General features: G+C 36.4%; 1 protein-coding gene and 1 long non-coding RNA gene across 3 annotated transcripts in view; one reads left to right on the forward strand and one right to left on the reverse strand.

Moving 5' to 3' along the window:
• The window catches only part of LOC145537978 (uncharacterized), a 501457-nt gene that overhangs the window by 103371 nt on the left and 375691 nt on the right, over positions 1–22395 (reverse strand). The window lies entirely within an intron of this gene.
• Positions 1–22395, forward strand: part of TMEM26 (transmembrane protein 26) — a 66269-nt gene that overhangs the window by 14643 nt on the left and 29231 nt on the right. For both annotated transcript variants that reach the window (XM_081569058.1, XM_081569057.1), the window contains exons 2-3: positions 9994–10072; positions 15221–15334. In XM_081569058.1, coding sequence (XP_081425184.1) covers positions 9994–10072; positions 15221–15334 — 193 coding nt within the window. The remainder of the gene's footprint in view (positions 1–9993; positions 10073–15220; positions 15335–22395) is intronic.

A 22395-nucleotide genomic window follows, 5' to 3' on the forward strand; every position in this document is an offset into this window, starting at 1 on the left:
AGCTTTGAATGTGAGCTACTTCAATTTTAATAGAGTTTGTTCTTACCTTAGATATCCTCTTGGAAATTCTTAAGTGAAGTATATAATATTAATTTTGTTGGTGGTTGATATTATAGTTTGAGAATATTTCCTTATGAAAGAAAACATTCACAGTCTTCCCTGGTGGTCCAGTGGCTAAGCCTCCTCACTTCCAATGCAGGGAGCCTGAGTTTGATATCTGGGTGAGGAACTAGATCCCACATGGCTCAACTAAGAGTTCCCGTGGCACAACTAAAGATCCCGTGTGCCACAACTAAAGATCTCACACGCCTCAATGAAGATGGAAGACCTCATGGGCCACAACTAAGACTCAGAACAGCCAAACAAACTTTTTTTTTTTTAAAGTAAAAAACAAAAGTCAGCAACAACCACAAAAGCTCTAAGTAAGAGTGCTAGTATTCACCTTCACAAGTATTCTCTTTTTTATAAAACCTAAATGTGGGCGTTTTTCAAAGGCTTTGAAAATTCCATTCCAATAGGTATTCCTGACCGATTTGAAATCCTCCCTGTCTTTTTTGTTCTCATTATTAGTCTGTTGCTCTGTTGCTCAGATGTATCTGACTCTTTGCAACCCTATGGACTGTAGCCCACCAGGCTCCTCTGTCCATGGGATTCTCCAGGCAAGAAAACTGGAGTGGGATGTCATTCCCTTCTCCAAGGGGATCTTCCTGACCTGGGGATACAACCCACAAGTCCTGCATTCCAAGCAGATTCTTGACCGTTTAAGCCGCCTCCCCGCTAAAGATCATGGACAAAACAAACCCATCATGTGATCTCGGTACCTGTTGAAACATACACATTCCATATGCAGTTCTCCATCTGTGGGGCATTCTCACCAGCTTATGGACATTTGGTTGTGGCCTCTCCTCCTCTCCCCAACTCCTTCCTCCCTCATGGGCAGACACAGGCAAAGGGCTCTAGGAGGGAGGTGACAGATAAGAGGCTTCCTAGGCATTCGGGGGTTGTGTGTTCTGCAGGAGCACTCGGTGTATTCTGAGGGGTGGCAGAGAGGCAGATGGTAGCTAGAGGCCATCCCATCAGTTGCCCTCTCCCCCTGTGCTAACAGAGAGGCCTCCTGAGCAGCCCAGATGCAAACCCTGGATGTTAAGGCCCACTTCAAGAAACCAGTCCATATGTAAGGAGGACAGTCCTTAAGATGTTAGATAGGATTTAGGGGTGCATGAAAGGATATCTTGACTTAGTTTCCTAATTTCCATGAAAATAAACCTATTATTATAAAGTGCTCCAGAAATTTTGAGGACCCTCGAGGCATTTTAACATGAGATTTTGAAACTTGGGTCTAGTATATCCTTACAATTCCACTCTGCCTTTGTAGAGTAGGAAATACTGAGAAGTGAAATACAAAATAAATCTCAGTTCACCTCAGAGTAATTTTGGAACATTATTTTTGCTTCATTTAAATATTATCTATCTTCAGATTTATGCATATAATTAGAAGATTAGAATACTCATTGTATGCAGAGAGAAAAGCTATGCATGATAGTGGGTGATATTATGGTTAATTTTCTTCTATTTGCTTATTTCTATGGTTATACGTTTCTAAAATGAACAAATGTTACTTTTTCAAAAAGAAAACAATAATAAGTATCATTTTGGGGAAGAGGAAAATGGAATCTTACTTCTAGACTAATGGTGAGTTGAAGTAAATATAATCCACTGCAGAGCTAAATTGCTAAATGTCATGACACAATCATTTTGTGAAAAACATTATGTCATGTTGAAATGACAACTTTGTAGGGTAAATAATACTTTATTTTTGGAAGAAGTGAACTGAAAATAAAACAATGAGTATAGTTCTTTAAGAGCTCAGAGTAGTGTCTCAGTTCAGTTCAGTTGCTCAGTCATGTCTGACTCTTTGCAACCCCACGAATCGCAGCAGGCCAGGCCTCCCTGTCCATCACCAACTCCTGGAGTTTACGCAAACCCATGTCCATCAAGTCGGTGATGCCATCCAACCATCTCATCCTCTGTCGTCCCCTTCTCCTCCTGGCCCCAATCCTTCCCAGCATTAGGGTCTTTTCCAATGAGTCAACTCTTCGCATGAGGTGGCCAAAGTATTGGAGCTTCAGCTTCAACATCAGACCTTCCAATGAACACCCAGGACAGATCTCCTTTAGGATGGACTGGTTGGATCTCCTTGCAGTCCAAGGGACTCTCAAGAGTCTTCTCCAACACCACAGTTCAAAAACATCAATTCTTTGGTGCTCAGCTTTCTTCACCATCCAACTCTCACATCCATTCATGACTACTGGAAAAACCATAGCCTTGACTAGAAGGACCTTGGTTGGCAAAGTAATGTCTCTGCTTTTAAATATGCTATCTAGGTTGGCCATAACCTTCCTTTCAAGGAGTAAGCGTCTTTTAATTTCATGGCTGCAATCACCATCAGCAGTGATTTTGGAGCCCCCCCAAATAAAGTCTCTCACTGTTTCCACTGTTTCCCCATCTATTTCCCATGAAGTGATGGGACCAGATGCCATGATCTTAGTTTTCTGAATGTTGAGCGTTAAGCCAACTTTTTCACTCTTCTCTTTCACTTTCATCAAAAGGCTCTTTAGTTCTTCTTCACTTTCTGCCATAAGGGTGGTGTCGTCTGCATATCTGAGGTTATTGATATTTCTCCCGGCAATCTTGACTCCAGCTTGTGCTTCCTCCAGCCCAGCATTTCTCATGATGTACTCTGCATATAAGTTAAATAAGCAGGATGACAATATACAGCCTTGACGTACTCCTTTTCCTATTTGGAACCAGTCTGTTGTTCCATGTCCAGTTCCAACTGTTGCTTCCTGACCTGCATATAGGTTTCTCAAGAGACAGGTCAGATGGTCTGGTATTCCCATCTCTTTCAGAATTTTCCAGTTTATTGTGATCCACACAGTCAAAGGCTTTGGTATAGTCCATAAAGCAGAAATAGATGTTTTTCTGGAACTCTCTTGCTTTTTTGATGATCCAGCGGATGTTGGCAATTTGATCTCTGATCTTTGCCTTTTCTAAAACCAGCTTGAACGTCTGGAAGTTCACGGTTCACGTATTGCTGAAGCCTGGCTTGGAGAATTTGGAGCATTACTTTACTAGCATGTGAGATGAGTGCAATTGTGCGGTAGTTTGAGCATTCTTTGGCATTGCCTTTCTTTGGCATTGGAATGAAAACTGACATTTTCCAGTCCTGTGGCCACTGCTGAGTTTTCCAAATTTGCTGGCATATTGAGTGCATCACTTTTACAGCATCATTTTGAGGATTTGAAATAGCCCAACTGGAATTCCATCACTGCAACTAGCTTTGTTTGTAGTGATGCTTTCTAAGGCCCACTTGACTTCACATTCCAGGATGTCTGGCTCTAGGTGAGTGATCACACCATCGTGATTATCTGAGTAATGAAGATCTTTTTTGTACAGTTCTTCTGTGTATTCTTGCCACTTCTTCTTAATATCTTCTGCTTCTGTTAGGTCCCTACCATTTCTGTTCTTTATTGAGCCCATCTTTGCATGAAATATGTCCTTGGTATCTCTAATTTTCTTGAAGAGATCTCTAGCCTTTCCCATTCTGTTGTTTTCCTCTATTTAATAGCTGACCAAAAGGAAAGCAATTTGGCATTAAAGTATTAATGTTGGGCATATTCTGTATTGTGATAAGGTAATGGTAACTAGAATAGTAATAAATCTTGAGTTTCCAAGGGCAGATAGCTCATTAGTAATAGTGTAATATCAATTTTGTAAAAATATCCCACTTGGATGTATCTTAATCATTTATTCATATATTTATCAGTTTTTGTCAGTATATGATTGGTGTAACTTATTTTTTATAAATAATCATCAATAAACCTGATTTCACTTGTTTCTGAGATGGCTAGACCCCTCTCTGATATTAGGGCTTATGGTTGGCATCTACTTACTTTCAATACAATTAAGACATGAAAACTAGAGTAAAATGACCTGAAGCCCCTAAGATAGGGTATGCAGTTTGGTTCATTATACAGAAAAAAGGTGGGATCATGCCTAGTTTTTTAATTTTTAGGATTCACATTCTCCTTGGTTCCAGAAATAAACTGCACTGACAATGCACTGTCAGGAATATGGTAAACCTTCAAAATGATAACTAATGACTAAATGTCACCTTGAAATATTAAATACTGCATAGTAGAAAAAATATCAAATTCATCCAGGCACAGAATAATATTTCCTTCAGGAAAAGTTTTGATAAGAATCAACTTATGATATTTCAAAAGGAGATTTCCAGTCAAACCAGCAACAGAGTGTCAAGAAAGTCAGAAACGTAAATCAACTAGGACCTTATGAGATTACTATTAATACTTGGAATGGCCCATCATGTGCCAGGCACTGTGGAAGGAGCTGAGGGCATAATGTGCAGATAGACACAGTTAGATATAGTTCTTATGCTTATATCAAAGTGACCACAAAGACACACACAGACACACACCCGCATGCACACATATAATTATAAATGTTGAAACTCTTATAACACTCATGGAATAAGAGTGAAGAGTGTTCTAGGATAAGCATAACAAGGAGACCCAATTGAAGCTTGGAAGGACAAGGAAAGTTTTCCTGTGCAGTCCTATAGAGCTGATAAAAACTCTGAAAAGGAGATGATAAGGTGAAAAGTGAGGGAGAGAGGTATTTCAAGGGGGAGAAATACATATGTGAAGGTTTGTGTTAGAAACTCACTTAGCTTTTTTCTCTCTTTTTAGTACAATATCAAGCCCGTAACACTGTCTCCTCTACTCCTCACAACCACCATATGAGGTTGATATAACCTATTTCATAGACAAGGATCTTGAGTCTCAGAAAAGGTAATGAATTTCCAAAGATGAATGAATGGGAGAGGCAAGATTCAAATTTGGGTCTCTCATGTTCCTCAAATTTCTACTGCAGTGTAACAATTCCTCAAGAGACACGACTAAGAAACCGTACCTGCTACCAGGCCTGCTGAAATATGAATAAAAGGTCCTTGTAGATGCCAGCAGTCTTCACTTGTTTCGCTTTCTCAGTCTTCCCTTTATTTATAAATTTAGTCATTCAAACATTTAAGCATTTGCTTAGTAAGTATTAACTTTAAGCATTCATAAATAAGCACTAATTCTTAAAGAGATAGGAATATCTGTCTCCTGAGAAACCTGTATGCAAGTCAAGAAGCAACAGTTAGAACTTTACATGGAAAAAAAATGACTGGTACAAAATTGGGAAAGGAGTACAACAAGGCTGTATATTGTCATTCTGCTTGTTTAACTTATATGCAGAGTATATCATGCAAAATGCTGAGCTGGATGAGTTATAAACTGGATTCAAGATTGCCAGGAGAATATCAACAACCTCAGATATGCAGATGATACCACTCTAACTGCAGAAATCAAAGAGGAACTAAAGAGCCTCTTGATGAAGGTGAAAGAGGAGAGTGAAAAAAGCTGGCTTAAAATTCAACATTGAAAAAACTAAGATCATGGCATCTGGTCCCATCACTTCATGGCAAATAGAAGGGGAAAAAGTTGAAACAGTGACCTATTTTCTCTTCTTTGGGCTCAAAAATCACTGTGGAGGGTGACTGCAGCCGTGAAATTATATGACACTTGTTTCTTAGAAGGAAAGCTGTGACAAGCCTAGACAGCATATTAAAAAGCAAAGACATCACTTTGCTAACAAAGCGTGCATATAGTTAAAGCTATTGTCTTCCCAGTAGTCATGTACAGATGTGACAGTTAGACCATAAAGAAGTCTGAGTGTGAAAAATTGATGCTTTTGAACTGTGGTGCTGGAGAAGACTCTTGAGAGTCCCTTGGACAGCAGGGAGGTCAAACCAGTCAATCCTAAAGAAAATCAACCCTGAATATTCATTGGAAGGACTGATGCTGAAGCTGAAGCTTCAATACTTTGGCCACCTGATGTTAAGAGCTGAGTCATTAGAAAAGACCCTGCTGCTGGGAAAGATTAAAGACAAAAGGAGAAGAGGGCACCAGAGGATGAGATGGTTGGAGAGCATCACCGATTCAATGGACATGAACTTGGGCAAACTCTGGGAGATAGTGAGGGATAGGGAAGTACGGCATGCTGCAGTCCATGGGTTCGCAAAGAGTCAGACATGATTTAGTGACTGAACAACAACAACAGAGATTTTAAAAGACACCTGAGACCACTGAGGAGAGGAAAAGACGAAGGAGATGGAAGAGAGAAGGGACATAAAGAGACTCAGGATCTGCAGAGTCATATTATAAATATACACAACAAGAAAACAGTGGAGAATGTGCTGGGTCACAAGAGAAATATAAGTTAAAGTTAATTACTGCAGTGAATTCCTGTATTTCAAAATATAGGAAGGGTACTTATAGATAGAGATATAAGAGCAGGGCTTTCTGAAACAAGTAGTCATAATTTGAAGGGACATTTAATCCAAAATCCACATCAGAACCTCTCTTCTCAGATGGACCAACCTGAAGGGACAATAGAGCCCTTTGCTCTTAACAGGGACCCATGGTTCAATAAAACATAGAGCTGAAATGTACTCTTCATGTAAAAAATGCAATGTATCTATACCTTTCAATACTTTTCTAGATAACAGACTTTTATTTTCTCTATAATTAAAAAAAAAAAAATCAGTTGAACAACTACCATAGCCTGATGCTGGAGAGAGAGAGAGGAGGGAGGGGAGGAAGTTCCTAATTCTGATTTGCTATTGATCACTTTGTGGACTAGGCAATTTCCTTGGTAATTCTACCTGGAAGCCTTTGGAAATTCCAGCAAATCCTCTTAGGTATAGAGTTAAGAGGGTTGGGAACAGGGGTGGGGGAGGAGGAAGACAATGGACTCAGATGCTCTTGACTTGAATATGATTCTTAATTCTCAGGAGCTTAATGTGATTCCCTCTTCCCACCCCCTTTCACAGATGTCAAATAGATCTGACGAAGAGGGAATGGAACAAGGGAAAATTTCCAAAACATTTTGTTTTGTTTCATTTTAAATACACAGTAGGTTGAAACTACTGAGTTGCTCAGCTTGATAGGATGTGGTAGAGGAAAGGGAAGTGGAGATAAGATGAGGAACAGAGGAGGCTTTGAATATGTATCTGATTAGGGAATTTATAGTCTTTGTAATAGGTAGCAGAGAAAATCCTGGATTTTGAATGTTTTTTAAGATACATAACTAGCTTCCTAATTAAAGGAAACTTGTTGAAACAGGATAGTCCTCTTTCCAATTGTAGCAATAAATTTTATGCACAGACGATGTTAAGGGTTATTGTTTATTTTATTCTTGAACTCTTCTAAGAACTATGATATGTTCAGTATATAGTTTCCCTAGATTATTATTTTAACAGTATTGCCAGGTGAGTTAATCCCAAAATTAATCCTGAGAGAGTCAACAAAATTGCAGTCCAGCCAACATTTGACATATGCAAACAAAGATTTACAGATTCCAACTGTCCCTCCAACCAGAATTCATATCCTTCCCCAATTTCACAAAGGAAATATTCTCTCCTGATGTTTCCGTTGATAGTAGGTCAAAGAATTAAGTGTTCCTTTTCTTTCTAAAAGCATGTTTGACATGGGCGCTTTGGATGTCTTTCTGCAGCCCAACCATTGTCTAAGTCAGATTCTAATAATATCATGACCCCTAACCCTTTGTTTCAAATTAATTTCTGCAGGAAATTGATGGTAGGGTAATGTCTATTTAAATACTGATTTTTTTAAGAGTTGCTTTCACTTGCCCTTTCTCTTTCTCTTCCCGGAAGTTGAAAGGTATTAGTGAAAAGGTTAACAGCCTTTAAACAGTCCATTCTAAATGTTTTTCTCCATTTAGGTTTGTTCACTCCCTTTCTCCTCCCCTGTATTATAACCACATGATTTTAGTAGAATTTCATCTCAAATTTTGTTTTTGAGCAATTAACATTTCTTTTTTTCAGGTCATCTTAAACCATCATATGAATGTACTAAAAGTATTTTAATAAAATTACACTGACTTACAGTTTTGACTTTAAGATGATTTATAAAGTAAGAGTCCGATCTAAAATAAAATGCAATTGGAAGAAATAGATTTGTAAAGTATGTAATTTTTATCTTAGTTCAAATTTTGAAGGAGGTGTTTTCATTGCATGACATCCCAGAATTATGTAACAGCTACTTGTTATAGAATGTACAACTCTGCCAGACACTGCTTTACAGAAAGTTCCAACATGGGTTGGAACTGTGCAAGTCCACTTATATGCATCTTATTTTCAATAAATACATACTACAGTACCACATGACCCATAGTTAGTTGAATCTGTGGATGTGGAACTGTGGATATAGAGGGTTGACCTCAGAGTTATACGTGGATTTTCAACTACACAGAGAGTCCTAATCTCCATGTTGTTCTAGGGTCAACTATATAATAAAAATCCCTGTGAGATAAATGTGACTGCTGTGGACTGAACTGTGTTGCCTCAAAATTCATACGTTGAAGCCCTAAGTCTCAGAGTAACTATATTTAGAGACAGAGCTTTTAGGAAGTCAGTAGAGTTAATTGAGGTCATAAGGATGGGGTCCTAATTCACTAAGACTGGTGGCTTCATAAGAAGAGAAGAGAGAAATCTCTTTCTCTTCTTGTGATGTGTATGTACTCAGGAAAGGCCATGTGAGTTCACACTGGGAGGTGGCTGTCTAAAAACCAGGAAGAGAGCTCTTACTAAATCCCAACCATTCTGGAAGCCTGATTTTGAACTTCCAACCTCCAGAACTGTGAGAAAATAAATTTCTGTTGTTTAATCCACCCAGTCTATGGTTTTTGTGACGGCAGCCTGAGCTGACTAATACATGACTGTTCCCATTTTGTCGATTAGGAAGCAAACTGAGAGGTCAGTGGCAAAACTAACGTTTAAATTTGATGTGTCCAAGTACAAATGAGAGTCTTCTCTATGTACTGCCCTCTAAATTTGAGTCTGAAAAATTACTATAGATAGCCCTCAAAGAAATACCAAACCCCTCATCTGTGGTTTTTTGTATACACATACCTTGGAGATATTGGAGGTTCATTTCCATACCACTGAAATACAGAGTCACATGAATTTTCTGGTTTCCCAGTGCCTTTAAAAGTACACTTACAATAGGCCATAGTCTATTAAGTGTGCCTTATGTCTTAAAAAACAATGAACAAAGCTTAATTAAACAATGCTTTATTGTTAACAATTGCTAGCTATATCTGAGTCTTCAGTGAATCATAGAAGTGACATCCAGGATTACTGATTATAGATCACAATAATAATAAGAAAATGTGAAATACGTGACACAAGGACACAAAGTGAGCAAATGCTGTTGGAGAAATGGTACTGGCAAACTTGCTTCACGCAAGGTTGCCACCAACCTTCAATTTGTAAAGAAAAACACAGTATCTATGAAGCTCAATAAAGCAAAGCATAATAAAATGAGGTGTGTCTGTATTTTTTATTTTTCCTAGGTTTAGCAGAAACACACAAAGCCGGTTGATTCTGTTTAGTCCTATCCCTTATCATCTGATTTTTGTCTTTTAGCAGAATGTTATTATTTGAGCACTCAGAATTTCAGGTTAATGTTGAAAAATGTAGGCAACCTTCCCGAAATTACAATGTTCAGAAATCAAGGTTTACTGTTGCTGTATTTGCTTTCATATTAAACACAAAATACTCAGTTTTGTGCCTGAGACTAATTGGCAGTGTCCCATTAAACTGAATTAAAATTAACATCTATTAATTGGATCAGAAATTCAGTGAGAATGACAGCTGCTAGTGCCTTTTACAGTTGCTTTGTTTGTCTATAATCCATATGGCGGGAATCACATAATGTATTTTTCCCCTTTGAAATAAATACTTGACATTAAAAGGTTTGACTCAGTGTGGTCAGGATATGTGCACTTGTTTTCTTTCTTTAAAAAAATAAAAATAAAAGCTGAACTACTTTTTTCCCTCATTCACAGGTTTTCACCAGCCATATTTTTATATCTGATTAGCATTGTTCCACCCTTATGGCTTCTTGAAATGCACCATGAAACCCAGGTATGTACTTTTGTAAAGTTGAATACTCAGCAATAAACTACATTCCTATTATAATCCAATTTCTGTCAGAAATGCACTTTTCTAAGGAACTGGAGTTATCAAGAATTGAATAAATAAGAGCCCTCAGCAAAAAGGAAATGAATCCATGATCTGTCTACTCTAATAAAAATGTTGCTTTCATTTAAGATTTAAGAGTATTCATTAATAATCTGGGTTAGAGATCTTGTTCCTAACACTTCCCCTCCAATATGCCACAGTTTACATGGGGGTATACAATTTCGGTTTTATCCCTTGCAGTTTCAGTGAGTTACTGTACTAAGAATGGGCAGGGCTCTGTATGACAGACTGTTGTTCTTAGTCGCTCAGTTGTGTCGGACTCTGTGACCCTATGGATCCTAGCCTGCCAGGCTCCTCTGTCTATGGAATTTTTCAGGCAAGAATACTGGAGTGAGTTTCCATTTCCAACTCCGCGGAATCTTCTGGACCCAGGGATTGAACCCATGTCCCTTGCATCTCCTGCACTGACAGGTGGATTCTTTACCACTGAGCCACCTGGGAAGCCCCATTACAGTATCTTAGATTGAAGTAAATCAGAAAGAGAGAAAAAATATCATATATTAATGCATATATGTGGAATTTGAAAAAAAAAATTGGTATAGATGATCTTATTTACAAAGCAGAAATAGAGACACAGACATAGAGAACAAACATATGGATATCAAGGGAACGGAGGGTGGGTGGGATGAATTGGGAAATTGAGATTGATGTATATACAGTATTGATACTATGTATAAAATAGATAACTAATGGATAACTAATGAGAACTTACTGTATAACTCAGGAAACCCTACTCAGTGCTCTATGGTAACCTAAATGGGAAAGAAATTCAAAAGAGCTATATGTATATGTATACATATAGCTGATTCACTTTGCTGTACAGTAGAAACTAATACAATATTGTAAAGCAACTATACTCCAATAAAAACTTTAAAAAAAAGAATGGGCAAGGCTCAATCATCTAGCATCCTATAAAATGACATTTTCCCCTTTGGCTTAGGGGTAAAGAATCCGTCTGCAATGCAGGAGCTGCAGGAGATGTAGGTTCGATCCCTGGGTTGGGAGACCCCTGGAAAAAGGCATGACAATCCACCGTGGTATTCTTGCCTGGAGAATCCCATGGACAGAGGAGCCAGGTGGGCAATAGTTCACAGGGTCACAAAGAGTCAAACACGACTGAAGCAACTTAGCACACATGCACAGAAACAACAAAAACAGAAACAAAACTCCATCATCTGTACTCTATACAAATACTGTCAAACTTGGAAGGGCTGTTTGAAATAGTCTGTTTGAAATACAGGCTTTGCAGGCTATAGGAGATTCACTTCTGACGTCCTAAGAGCTGTCTTAGAAAAATATGAATTTCATTAAAGTGCCCCAAAATAAGTGTAAAGGAGAGGAACCAGGGAACCCACGATCAGGAAGGATAGGCTATATATATTAATACCACACTGACCTAGAAAAGAAACAGTGGCTTCCAATATGAGTCCCTAATCTATAAATAGACAGAAATACTGATTTAATTTTTTTTAATTTCTTTAATTGGAGGATAATTGCTTTACAATGTTGTGCTAGTTTATGTTGTACAACAGGAATAAACTATAAGTATACTTATATCCCCTCCCTCCTGAACCTCCCTCCCATGCCTCTCCCCATCCCACTCTAGAGAGAGGTGCTGATTTTTCAGTGAGTTACTTCTTATATGGGCAACCCTAGGTAGCAGGATCTAGGCTGGATTCAGCCACCGATTGTCATCAATGCTCCTGTACGACACTGGAGGGGGGCAGTTAGTCCAGTCCATTAGACTGCAGCCTGGACTTCACATCTTCAGGGCTCAAGTTACAGGATTATGTTTTATAGATGAACTGCAGTTATGATATAATAATATTGTAGTATCTTTACTGGTAAAATCTGTGAGACTCTCACAGATTTTTTTTGCTACAGTAGGTCACTTTATAGCAAAGTTAAGCCTCTGATACATGTTTCAGATATTCAAACATTATCTGGAAAATGCTTGCTCAAAATTTTAGGCACACAGAGGGGAGTTTAGTTCTGTGGACTAGTTTTTCAGAATTCCACAAGCATGTACCAATAATGTAGGCACGAAGAAGACATCTGTATGCCTAAATCTCCTGTCTAAAGAATATTAATGTCAAAGGCTATCTCTATGTTTGTAGAAAAAGAATTTTTGTCACAGTAGATTGGTTGGTTCAAGTTACCATAGCTTTTAAAATATATACCATAAGGATATTAGGGGGCTGTTTCAATCTCCTTACTACTTACTACTTTCAGGGGTACAGGAATAAGCTCTGGTGACTTGAATCACTTTTTTTTTCACATCCAATTCTATGACATGGTTATCATCCACAATAACAATTCATTTCCCCAAATGCTTTTATAGTATAAATGCTTTGCATAGTTAATTGATATACAGGTCAAATCCCATTTCAACAAATAGCATGCAACCAAAAACTCTCTTTTAAATAAAATTAAAAAAAAAAAAAAAAAAGATGTGTGAGCCCCAGGCAGCACTTCTCTAATTTTCATGCTACAAAAGAAATTGGACCTTTAGTAGTAGTGGATCTGACTCATATTGACACTGAGAATTAAAATGAATGCCCAGATTGTGAATTGGGCAGGGTGGGCAGAGATGGAAGTAAAAAAAGTGAGAGAGAGACAAAAAAGTATTGGAATTGCATTTAAAGAAACAAAAAATGGCAAAATAAAGGAAGGTACAGAAATTCTTAGTTTATTCATATAGGAAATCTTGGTTATGATAATAATCATATCATACATTTTCATATAGTTCTTTATTTCAAACTATTTTCAGATACTTTTCTCAATTTCTCATTCGTATACCCGGCAACTTCTTAATAGACATGGCATGTAGATTTCTATTTTAGAGAATAGGAACCTGAAACTCAGCAAGGTTAAGTAATTTTCCCAAGGCCACACAACTAATCAACAGCAGTTCTGGGGTTTAGAACCTGGGTCTTAATTCCTAGTTCATTAAATCACATTGCCTTTTTCAATTATGTGTTTTACAGGAATTTGCATCAAAATCATCTGAATGTTTCATGATGGAAAAGGATAATTTAATTTGCTTTCACATTTTCCATTTACTCTACACCCTAAACATTCTAACCTATGACTTGGCATTCGAAAAACATCCTGACCTATTTCATGACAACATTTCTCTTAGATGATCAATTCTGTACCTTCATTTCTGAATCTGACTGGGTCTACATGAATGGAAAGAAAATGTTTGTGACAACAATTATGACCTTAACTCTTAGTCAAGTCTATTTATGAATTGGCACAATTAAAGCAATGGAAATATTCTGGTCTTGAAGATGTCACAGTCTGTTTGAACCAAAGGAATATTTTTGAAGCTTTTAAAGGTTTTCAGACATAGCCCATGAAAAAGTGACTTTTTGGCACCCAGATCACCCATGTACCTCACTTATATAATGCTGATTATAAACAATATTACCATAAAACCAATATAAGTCAGGTTAGGTCTTAGGAGTCAAGTCCATTGTTCTGTGCAATCCTAATACAACTGCCACTTAAAGTTGCATCAATTTATAACAAAAAGAATTCTAAGAATGAACAGGGACTCGGGTCTTTATACCATAATATGAACTACAAAACCATTTGCTATCATGTTATCTTATGCCGCACGACAGATGACTATTTTTAAAAAATAACAAGATGTCTATGGATTTGTAGTGATAAAAATGTAAAAAACATCAAGGTCACCACTTTTAATATACAATCTGCTTTCATGCCTGCAAAGAAGTGTTCAAATATGTTTCCTATTGAAGATTAGGTTCTTAGAGTCACAGAACTCCTGCAATGAGGACTTGTTGTTTGGTTCAAAGATTTAATTTGTTATCTTCATTATCTTTTCTTGGAGCCTTAGCTATATAAAAAAAGTCTGAAAACAACTACATTTTTGCTCTTAGAGATATGGCACATGGCCATTTTTCTTAATTATTTTTGTCATTTCACCCATAACACTGTTGTTGTTTTTTTTTTTTTTTACATCCGTAACACTAGTTGTTTTGATGGAAGGGAAAAAAATAGCTTCTTGACAGACTTTCCTTTCTACTTTTCCAAGCGGCTCATAGAATGATCAATGAAGTACCCAGAATTAATTAAGAAAAATATACTTTTCAGTGATAGCATTTAAAAAAAAAAATTCTCTCTAAATCCAAATGTGTGATCATGGATGTGCAGTGGTGGTTGTGTTTGTGTGTGTGTGTGTGCACTTCAAATATATGTTAGCTCTGCAGATTTTTTTTAAATCGATCTGTTTTTTTAACGAGTTTGTGAAATAATCATTGGCTACACTTACATTTTCAAGTACCACCCCTTTCCTTTCTTATCTACTTTTCTCTTTTTTTTCTCTACCTCAGATTCCCAGCTTCCGGTAGGATTAAAAATCACACATAGTTCACATAAAGAAATTTACATGCAAAATGAAAGAATAAGGAGGGGGAAATGCCATTTATTTTAGATCTATTGTTAACTTTTCTATAAATCTAAATTGGCTTCTAGAGTGATGTAAAATGTATATGTTGATCGGTGGATATGTTAATTTATTACCATTTTTTGGGGTTGTTACAGTGCTTAACAGGCATGATTGAAAGTAACTGAATTACCTACATTAGCAAAATGGTATTTTAGATAAAGAGGCTCTGAACAAGTAATAAAATCGTAGAATGAATGCTTTGACCAGGATCATACATGCTTTCATTGGTTGTTGGTTTGTTTTATAATTGTTCCAGGATTTAAGAAAGGGACCCCAGAGATCAATTCATAAATTCTACAGCTCTCCACAATGAACTTAGAGCATCTACACCTCACAGACTTGTGGGAAAATGAGACATGTATAGTTGATTCTTTTCTCATATTAACTGAAAAGTGTTTTCTATCTCAAGGCTATATTCTGATTTTTGAAAATGTTTATGCATACTACAGAAACTTCACATCTTTGCTCATAATCTCTTAGATACACTGAAGCCATCTTAAACGCTGCCTACTGTGATATTTTCTGACACACTGCCTTTTAAAAATACTTCTTAGTATTGCAGTAGCCAATCTGGAGGACTGTCACAGAATACCAGCAGAAAAGAAGACTTCAATCAAACGCTGTTGTCAGCTGAACGAACCAACAGAGCAGATGATCTCATTGAAACGGTGAGAGCATTCTCATTGTATGTTAAAGGATCTAACAAATCACCTTTTCACTTGGTGAGAATACCACTCTCTATACCTTTCAGCTCATTCTTCCCTAGGGAAATTCGCCTACAAACAATAAATGCTGGAGAGGGTGTGGAGAAAAGGGAATGCTCTTGCACTGTTGAGAATGTAAATTGATGCAGCCACTATGGAAGACGGTATGGAGATTCCTTAAAGACGGTATGGAGATTCCTTAAAAAACTAGGAATAAAGCCACCATATGACCCAGCAATCTCACTCCTAGGCATTGTTTGGCTCAGAAAGTCACAAGATAATTGTATTTTGAAATATTATTGAACATATTTAACAAGCCTAATGGGCATATATATCTTAAGGAACCTTTAACACTTAGATCAGATGACCTATGTACAAAGAGAGATACACACAATTGTGAAGGAATGATATAATGAAAAGATTGGGATCTGCCCTATATATTTTTTTTAAATTAATTTATTTTTTAATGAAGGATAATTGCTTTACAGAATTTTGTTGTTTTCTGTCAAACCTCACCATGAATCAGCCAGAGGAATACACATATATTTTGCTGTTTTCTGTCAAACCTCACCATGAATCAGCCAGAGGAATACATATATCCCCTCCCTTTTGAAACTCCCTCCCATCTGCCTCCCCATCCCACCCCTCTAGGTTGATACAGAGCCCCTGATTGAGCTTCCTGAGCCATACAGCAAATTCTCGTTGGCTATCTATTTTATATATGATAATGTAAGTTTTGATATTACTCTTTCCATACATTTCACATTCTCCTCCCCTCTCCCCATGTCCATAAGTCTAGTCTCTATGTCTGTTTCTCCATTGCTGTCCTGTAAATATATTCTTCAGTACCATTTTTCTAGATTCTGTATATATGCATTAGAATATGATATTTATCTTTCTCTTTCTGACTTCACTCTGTATAATAGGTTCTAGGTTCATCCACCTCATTACAAATGACTCAAATGTGTTCCTTTTATGGCTGAGTAATATTCTATTGTGTATATGTACCATAACTTCTTTATCTGTCCATGGACATCTTATTTGTTTCCATGTTCTAGCTACTGTAAACAGTGCTGCAATGAACATGTCTTTTTCAATTTTGGCTTTCTCAGGATATATGCCTAGGAGTGAGATTGCTGGGTCATATGGTGGCTTTATTCCTAGTTTTTTAAGGAATCTCCATACTGTCTTCCATAGTGGCTGCATCAATTTACATTCTCAACAGTGCAAGAGCATTCCCTTTTCTCCACACCCTCTCCAGCATTTATTGTTTGTAGACTTTTTGATGAGGGGCATTCTGACCGGTGTGAAGTGATATCTCATTGTAGTTTTGATTTGCATTTCTCTAATAATGAGGGATGTTGAGCATCTTTTCATGTGTTTGTTAGCCATCTGTATGTCTTCTTTGGAGAAATGCCTGTTAAAGTCTTTTTCCCGCTTTTTGATTGGGTTGTTTGTTTTTCTGGGATTAAGTTGTATTAACTTCTTGTATATTTTGGAAATTAATCTTTTGTCAGTTGTTTCATTTGCTATTATTTTCTCCCATTCTGAGGGTTGTCTTTTCACCTTGCTTATAGTTTCCTTTGCTGTGCAGGAGGTGGGTCATAGAGGATCTTGCTTTGATTTATGTCATCGAGTATTTTGCCTATGTTTTCCTCTAAGAGTTTTTATAGTTTCTGGTCTTACATATAGGTATTTAATACATTTTGAGTTTATCTTTGTGTATGGTGTAAGGAAGTGTACTAATTTCATTCTTTTACATGTAGCTGTCCAGTTTTCCCAGCACCATTTATGGAAGAGGCTGTCTCTGCCCCATTGTATATTCTTGCCTCCTTTGTCAAAAGTAAGGTATCCATAGGTGCGTGGGTTTATTTCTGGGCTTTCTATCTTGTCCCATTTGTCTGTATTTCGGTTTTTGTGCCAGTACCATACTGTCTTGATGACTGTAGCTTTGTAGTATAACCTGAAATCAGGAAGGTTGATTCCTCCAGCTCCATTCTTCTTTCTCAAGACTGCTTTGGCTATTTGGGGTCTTTTGTATTTCCGTATGAATTGTGAAATTTTTCGTTCTTGTTCTGTAAAAACACCTTGGTAATTTGATAGGGATTGCATTGAATCTGTAGATTGCATTTGGTAGTATAGTCATTTTCACAATATTGATTCTTCCTACCCAGGAACATGGAATATCTCTCCATCTGTTTATAACATGTTTGATTTATTTCATTAATGTCTTATAATTTTCTGTGTACAGTTCTTTTGCCTCCTTAGGTAAGTTTATTCCTAGATATTTAATTATTTTTGTTGCAATGGTGAATGGGATTGATTCCCTAATTTCTCTTTCTGATTTTTCACTGTTAGTATATAGAAACGCAAGTGATTTCTGTGTATTGAGTCTGTATCCTGCAACTTTGCTAAATTCACTAATTAGCTCTAGTAATTTTCTGATACTTTCTTTAGGGCTTTCCATGTACCGTATCATGTCATCTGCAAACAATGAGAGCTTTACTTCATCTTTGTGATCTGTATTCCTTTCATTTCTTTTTCTTCTCTGATTGCTGTAGCTAGGACTTCCCAGAACTATGTTGAATAATAGTGGCAAAAGTGGACACCCTTGTCTTGTTCCTGATCTTAGGGGGAATGCTTGCATTTTTTCTCCATTGAGAATAATGTTTGCTGTAGGCTTATCATATATGTACCATGTTGAGGTGGGTTCCTTCTATGCCCATTTTTTGAAGACTTTTCATAATAAATGGGTGCTGAATCTTGTCAAAGGCTTTTTCTGCATCTATTGAGATGATCATATGGTTTTTATCTTTCAATTTGTTAATATGGTGTATCACATTGACTGATTTCTGTATATTGAAGAATTCTTGCATCCCTGGAATAAACCTAATTTGATCATAGTGTATGAGCTTTCTGATATGTTGCTGAATTCTGTCTGCTAAAATTTTGTTAAGGATTTTTGCATCTATGTTCATCAGTGATATTGGCCTGTAGTTTTATTTTTTTGTGTTGTCTTTGTCTGGTTTTGGTATCAGGGTGATGGTGGCCTCGTAGAATCAGTTTGGAAGTGTTCTTCCCTCTGCAATTTTTTGAAAGAGTTTTAGAAGGATAGGCATTAGCTCTTCTCTAAATATTTGATAGAATTCTCCTGTGAGGCCATCTAGTCCTGGGCTTTTGTTTTTGGGGAGATTTTTTTTTTTTTTTTATCAAACTTTCATTTCAGTGCTTGCAATTGGGTTGTTCATAATTTCTATTTCTTCCTGGTTCAGTCTTGGAAGATTGAACTTTTCTAACACTGTCCATTTCTTCCAGGTTATCCATTTTATTGCCATATAGTTGTTCATAATAGTCTCTTATAATCCTTTGTATTTCTGCATTATCTGTTGTAACGTCTCCTTTTTCATTTCTGATTTTGTTGATTTGATTCTTCTCTCTTTTCTTCTTGATGAGTCTGGCTAAAGATTTGTCAATTTTGTTAATCTTCTCAAAGAACCAGCTTTAAGTTTTATTAACCTATACTATTGTTTCTTTCATTTATTTTTCTTTTATTTCTTCTCAGATCTTTATCATTTCTTTCCTTATACTAATTTTAGATTTTGGTTTTTTTTTGTTGTTGTTGTTCTTCTTTTTCCAGTTGTTTTAGGTGTAAAGTTAGGTTGTCTATTCAATGTTTTTCTTGCTTCTTGAGGTAGGATTATATTGCCATAAACTTCCCTCTTAGAACTGATTTTGCTGCACCCCATAGGTTTTGAGTTGTCATGATTTATTGTAATTTGTTTCTGGAAATTTTTTCATTTCCCTTTTGATTTATTCTGTAACCTGTTCATTATTTATTAATGTGTTGTTTAATCCCCATGTGTTTGTGTTTCTTACAGCTTTTTTCTTGTAACTGATATCTGGCTTCATAGCACTGTGGTTGGAGAAGATGCTTGATACGATTTCAATTTTTTTAATAACTGAGGTTTGATTTGTGACTCAAGATGTGGTCTACCCTGGAGAATGTTCCATGTGCACTTGAGAATGTATTCTGCATTTTGATGGAATGTCTTGAAGATATCAATGAGATCCATCTCATCTAATGTATCATTTAAGACTTGTGTTTCTTTATTAGTTTTCTGTTTTGATGATCTGTCCATTGGTGTGAGTGGGATGTTAAAATCTCCTACTATTATTGTGTTACTGTCAATTTCTCCTTTTATGTCTGTTAGTGTGTGTCTTATGTATTAAGGTGCTCCTATGTTGGGTGCATAGATATTTACAATTATTCGGTCTTCCTCTTGGAGTGTTCCTTTGATCACTAGGTAGTGTCCTTCCTTATAGCTTGTAATCTTTATTTTAAGGTCTATTTTGTCTGATATAAGGATTGCTACTCCAGCTTTCCTTTGCTTCCATTTGCATGGAATATATTTTTCCATCCTCTCACTTTCAGTCTATATGTGTCCTTAGGTCTGATGTGGGTTTCTTGTAGACAGAATATATATTGGTCTTGTTTTTGTATGCATTCAGCCAGTCTAGTCTATGTCTTTTGCTTGAAGCATTTAGTCATTTACATTTAAAGTAATTATTGATATATATATTCCTATTGCCATTTTCTTAATTCTTTGGGGTTGATTTTGTAGATCATTTTTCTTCTCTTATATTTCTTGACTATATAATTCCATTTAACATTTGTTGTAAAGATGGCTTCCTGGTACTGAATTCTCTTAACTTTTGCTTGTCTGAAAAGCTTTTTATTTATCCATCAATTTTGAATGAGATCCTTGCTGGGTACAGCAATCTTGGTTGTAGATTTTTCCCTTTCAGTGCTTTAAATATATCCTGCCATTCCGTCCTGGCCTGCAGAGTTTCTGCTGAAAGATCAGCTGTTAAGCATATGAGGTTTCTCTTGTATGTTACTGGTTGCTTCTCCCTTGCTGCTTTTAGTATTCTTTCTTTGTGTTTAGTCTTTGTTAGTTTGATTAGTATGTGTCTTGGCATGTTTCTCCTTGGGTTTATCCTGTATGGGACTGTTTGTGCCTCTTGTGCCTCTTGGCTATTTCCTTTTCCATGTTGGGAAATTTTCAACTATAATCTCTTCAAAAATTTTCTTATATCCTTTGTTTTTCTCTTCTTCTTCTGGGACCCCTATATTCAATGTTGGTGTGTTTGGTATTGTCCCAGAGGTCTCTGAGACTATCCTCAGTTCTTTTCATTCTTTTTACTTTATTTTGCTCTTCATAAGTTATTTCCACCATTTTATTGTCCAGCTCACTGATTTGTTTTTCTGCTTCAGATATTCTGCTAGTGATTCCTTCTAGAGTATTTTTAATTTCAGTAATTACATTGTTTGTCTCTGTATGTTTTTTCTTTAATTCTTCTAGTCTTTGTTAATTGATTCTTCCATTTTCTCCATTTTGTTTTAAGGTTTTTGATCATCTTTATTGTCATTATTCTGAATTCTTTTTCAGGTAGTTTGCCTGTTTCCTCTTCATTTATTTGGACTTCTGTGTTTCTCGTTTTTTCCTTCATTTGTGTAGTATTTCTCTGCCTTTCATTATTTTTTTTTAACTTATTTTGTTTGAGGTCTCCTTTTCCTAGGCTTCAAGGAAAGTTGAATTCTTTCCTTGAAGAAAGTTGGATTCATCTTCCTTTTCGTTACTGGTCTCCTAAGGTTGGTCTGGTGGTTTGTGTAAGCTTCATATAGCGTGAGATTTGTGTTGAGTTTTTGTTTGTTTTTCCTCTGATGGGCAAGGCTGAGTGAGGTGGTAATCCTGTCTGCTGATGATTGGGTTTGTATTTTTGGTTTTTTCATTGTTTAGATGAGGCATTCTGCACAGGGTGCTACTGGTGGTTGGGTGATGCTGGGTCTTGTATTCAAGTGGTTTTGTTTGTGTGATACTCCCTAGGGTTAGTTCTCTGGTAGCCTAAGGTCTTGGAGTCAGTGCTCCCACTCCAAAGGCTCAGAGCTTGATCTCTGGTCAGGAATGAAGATTCCACAAGTGGTTTGTTTTGGCATTAAGTAAGATTAAAACAAATATCCAAAAATGAGAAACCAGAGATGAACCTCAGACAAATGGTAGTTACAAAATCAGGCAAATAATAATTAAAATAATGGAATATACATATACACCCATGAGAAAAGTCAAAACAGTCCAACGAAAATAAAGTACAGTAGACTGACCCAGCAAACAAAGGAAATCAAAAATTATATTTACCAGTCAAGAACAAAACTAACTAAAAGCACAAACTGGAAAGCAAAACTAAAGCAAGGTGCCAAGTGGGGAATAAAGCAATGAAAGCAAAACTGACAAATATGTTGAGAGGAAAGGAATGAAAGAAAAAAAAGAAAGAACAGATATGCAAATTTAAATAGACGTAGATGGAGAAGATTTATATACATTAAAGATTAACTGCAAGGGGAAGAGAACAGTAGGAAAGGTAAACAAAGAAATATATAGAAAAAATATAGTTTTTAAAAAATTAAAAATGACAATTATAAAAAAGAGAAAAGGAAAAAAAGAAAATGGAAGAGAGAAAATAGAGGAAAACAAAAAAAGGAAATTCCTCAGAACTGCAAATCCCCACGTAGAGGCAGAGGTTTATAACAACAATAAAAAGTGTGACTGAATATACACGTATACATATACACCCATCAGCAAAATCAAAACAGTCCAGCAAAAATAAAGTACAAAAGATTGACCTGCAAGCTAAGGAAACCAAAAATTATATCTACCAGAACAAAACTAACTAAAGCACAAACTGGAAAACAAAACTAAAGCAAGGTGCCAACTGTGGAATAAAGCAATAAAAATAAAACTAACAAATATGTTGAGAGGAAAGGAAAGAAAGAAAAGAATCAAAGAATAGATATGCAAAGTTAGACAGAAGTAGATAAGGAAGATTTATATTTGTTAAAGATTAACTGCAAGGGGAAAAGAACAGTAGGAAAAGCCAACAAAAGAATAAATGTAGAAAAAATAATAAGTTTAAAAAACTAAAAATTAAAATTAAAAAAAGAGAAAGAAAAATAAAAAAGGAAAACT

Source organism: Giraffa tippelskirchi, chromosome 2 (genome assembly GCF_054371585.1).
Source record: "Giraffa tippelskirchi isolate mGirTip1 chromosome 2, T2T-mGirTip1v1.2.pri, whole genome shotgun sequence".
Taxonomy (NCBI): domain Eukaryota; kingdom Metazoa; phylum Chordata; class Mammalia; order Artiodactyla; family Giraffidae; genus Giraffa; species Giraffa tippelskirchi.